Here is a 3,412-nt window from a genome sequence, read left to right as displayed (position 1 = left end):
AAAAGAGAGCGGCTTCGGGGGGAAGTAGGGTGAAACACGGGTTGGGTGCATGGCGGGTCAGCCCAGCAGGGTCACGGCTTCTCCAGCTGAGCATCTCCGATGTGGAGGCTGCCCACGTCCTGGTAGGTACCCTGGAGGCCCCGGGAGATGTCCTCATACATGGAGCAGTCATCAAGGTTCAGGCCCTGGGGAGGAAACAGGGTGGTGGGCCTCAGTGCCCCGAGGCCCGGTTCCCTGCCCCCAACCAGCCTCAAGGAGGAGCCCTAGGAGACCCCCCCACCCTACTCCGCAGACCTGCCCCCGCTCTGCACCTGCCCCCACCTTCCTTCCACTCACCTCATAGAGATTTTCGTCTTCGTAGTCATCCTGGATATCAGCCCCGAATTTCATGTTCTGCCATCGTTTCTGTTGAGGGATGGGGAGCTTCAGTGAGTGGGGGCGGAGGGGGGGCCGTGGATAGAGATCATGTTTTCAGACCCTCCTGAAGGCCAGGAGTTAAGGGACATGCCCAGAGTCACATATCCTGTAAGTGGCAGGCCACTCTGGGTCCAAGCCCGTATCCTTTTGATTGTACCACTGCCTATTCTTCCCCACAAATAGAGCAATAGTACTAAGTGGCTATAGTTGTCTTGTGGCCTAAAGAGAATTTGTTGTTGTTTTAGTCGCTCGGTTGTGTCCGACATTTTTTGCGATCCTGTGGCCAGTAGCCTGCCAGGCTCCTCTGTCCATGGGATTCTCCAGGCAAGAATACTGGAGTGGGTTGCCATTCCCGTCTCCAGGGGATCTTCCTGACCTAAGGATGGAACCAACGTCTCCTGCATTGCAGGTGGATTCTTTTACTGCTGAGCCAGGTATTCTTACTCAGGTATTCTTGCCTAGGAAATCCCATGGACAGAGGAGCCTGGTGGGCTACAGTCCGCGGGGTGCAAAAGAACAGGACACTGCTTAGCGACTGAGCACACATGCATGCCAAAGAGACGCTGGTGGGGGTCAGACACTCTGGGATGACACCAGTTCCCATCTCCCCCAGCCTTGGCTACATCTGAAGGGTACAGCCCTCCTGGATAGAGGGGGCCAGTGAGACATCCCTGGGGCCAGAGGTGAAGAGAACCCTGAGGGGAGACTGAGCAAGGACGCCCCTCTGGTCCCAGGACAGTTTCAAATGCGTTCATTCTATTAAATTTCCAGGCCCTCGGCGCCTGGGAGGTGGGTGCTGCCATTCTGCCAAGTTCTAGGCGGGAGGGACTCTTGGGGGTCCGCTAGTCCCCGCGGGGTGGGCCTGGGGGGCAGGCTCACCCGGAAGAGCAGCAGCGTTCCAGGCACCACGGCGCAGATGAGGAGGATGATGCCCTCGGCGGTGATGATGTTGTTCTTGGTGCCCTCCCCCATGTCCAGGAAGGGCCTAGGGAGCGGGTCTGTGAGGAGGGAATACGGCTCAGAGCCCCACCTTGCCCCATGGCCACGCCCCTAGGTCACGCCCCCTCCAGCGAGGCCCAAGACCGTGGAAGCCGCTCCCGCTTTGCAGGTGAGAAGACTGGCCACTGCGTGAAAGCCGGAGACCCAGGATGCCCGAGATGCAGGCGATGCAGGCACGGGCTCCAACCCGCCTTCCCGGCGGATGGACGGGATGGGCACTCACCTCGCACGCGGAGGTACGTCCCGCAGGAGCGCTGAATCTTCTTGCCGTCACTGACTTGGCACCTATACATGCCCCTGTGAGTCTTGTTCACTGGTTTGATGATCAGCTCGCCCCCGGCACCCAGGTTCCCCTGATACATCACAGGGGGCCATGAGGAGTTGCTTTGGAGGACGTGCCACCACGTAACGTTGGTGTTGCTGCCATTGTGCGTGCACTGGAGGCGCACCTCCTCCCCCACGCTCACCGTCACCGAGGGTGGGCCCCACTCCACCCACAGGGCCTGGCACCCGGGGCCTGCAGAGAGGAGGCAGATGGGTCAGGGACAGCCAATGGGGACACTGACCCAGCTTGACCCCTGGTAGCTGCAGGACTCCTCCTGGCTGTGTGTGTATGTGTGTGGGGGGTGGGGTGTGGAGAAGTGTGAGTGACACACCCAGAGTGGAGGGCAGGGGGCTGGGGGGTGTCCCCACTTGCCCCTTCAGAGCCACCTCCTCCCTCTTCCCCCTCCTCTGTGCTTCCATGCCCTCTGAGCTCACTGGCACTTGAATAGGCAGTTCCCTAGGACTAGCAGTGCCCCAGGCCAGGAAGCTCTTTCCAAAATCAGTTTGGGCATCACCTCCTCCTGAAGGCCCTCCTGGATTATTTTCTCACCCAGCCCCTGCCCAGCCCCACACTGGCACTTTATTTACTTTGTGTAATTATCACAGAACCCATAGAAATCGGTTCTGTCATCGACCCATTCTACCAGTGGGCCAGCTGCGACCCACGGCAGCAGGAGTCCCCTGGCCCTGGGCCTCTTCCTGCCAGTTTGTGAGCCTGCCCTGCCCTGTGACCCTGGGCCCACCCCAGGGTGTCAAGCTGAGGGCCAGGGGTGAGGTCAGGGACTGGGCTGAGCTAGCTGGTTAGGGCTGGGAGGGCCTCAGCTGGGTGGAAGGAGATGGGGCGGCCCAGAAACGGTGCGGGGCGGGGGGTAGGCCCAGTTCTGTGCCCCCTCCTCCTGGGCCAGTCCGCATGGCTGGCTCTGCCTCTTTTGGAAGGAGGAGGGCAGAGGTGAGGAAGAGAGAAGGAGGAGGAAGTGGGGCAAGAGACAGCAACCGGGGGAGTCACTCCAATCTCAGCTCCCAGTGGAAATTTGGGGTGACTGGCCGCCTCTCTCAACTCCTCGGTCAAACAGGGTGGTCACAGCCCTGCCAGCTGGCATTGTGTGGGAGGGCAAGGGGGAAGGTCACCTACTCCCCCAACATTGAGAAGGGGTTCCCTAAGTAGGGGTGAGGACTAGGATTCAAGGCAGAAAAGGAGAAAGCTTTTTCTCCCCACTGAAGCTGACCGCTACCGCTACCCACCACCGTCCCGTCCCTGCCCCCAGCTCTGGAGCTCAGTCAGTCAAGGGCAACCTTAGTTCCTTATTTTGATCTGGGGGGCGAGCGGGTGGGGAAGATGTCTCCTGCCCCTGCCTCCCTCCACCGGGCCAGGACGCGCGCCTTCAACTTCGCTGAGCCCCCTCCAGCTTCCCACCGGCCTGTTTGGGACAATCAAGCAGACAGATGCAGTTTCTACAGGGTCTTTTCTAGCCTGCCTCCTGCCAGCTCCTCTCCCTCCCCCTCTGCCTGGGGCCTCTCTCAGCAATCTCCCAGTTCCCACTATGGACTCCCCCAGCACCTGCCTGTTAACCACGTACCCAGGCCAGCAGCGGAGATCAGGAGGAGAAAGATGGTGGCAGGCGGGCTTTGCAGGGCTTGAGGACCCTCAGGCATCTTCTCCCAGTGGGTTGGT

At 60.3% G+C, this 3,412-nt stretch overlaps 1 protein-coding gene across 1 annotated transcript; it reads right to left on the bottom strand.

Annotated features, from left to right (window-relative positions):
* Window positions 1-6: 6 nt before the first annotated feature.
* Window positions 7-3,406, bottom strand: CD79A (CD79a molecule, immunoglobulin-associated alpha). The gene is made up of 5 exons (XM_010863005.1): window positions 3,318-3,406; window positions 1,640-1,933; window positions 1,297-1,415; window positions 337-405; window positions 7-185 (listed from the first exon to the last, which is right to left on the bottom strand). The coding sequence occupies exons 1-5, from the start codon at window positions 3,391-3,393 to the stop codon at window positions 72-74; spliced, it is 672 nt and encodes a 223-aa protein (XP_010861307.1). The 5' UTR covers window positions 3,394-3,406; the 3' UTR covers window positions 7-71.
* Window positions 3,407-3,412: the final 6 nt, after the last annotated feature.

This window comes from Bison bison, unplaced genomic scaffold, assembly GCF_000754665.1.
Source record: "Bison bison bison isolate TAMUID 2011002044 unplaced genomic scaffold, Bison_UMD1.0 scf7180017858349, whole genome shotgun sequence".
Lineage (NCBI taxonomy): Eukaryota > Metazoa > Chordata > Mammalia > Artiodactyla > Bovidae > Bison > Bison bison.
The sequence above is the reverse complement of the archived record's forward strand: the minus strand, read 5'-3'. Positions and strand labels throughout refer to the sequence as shown.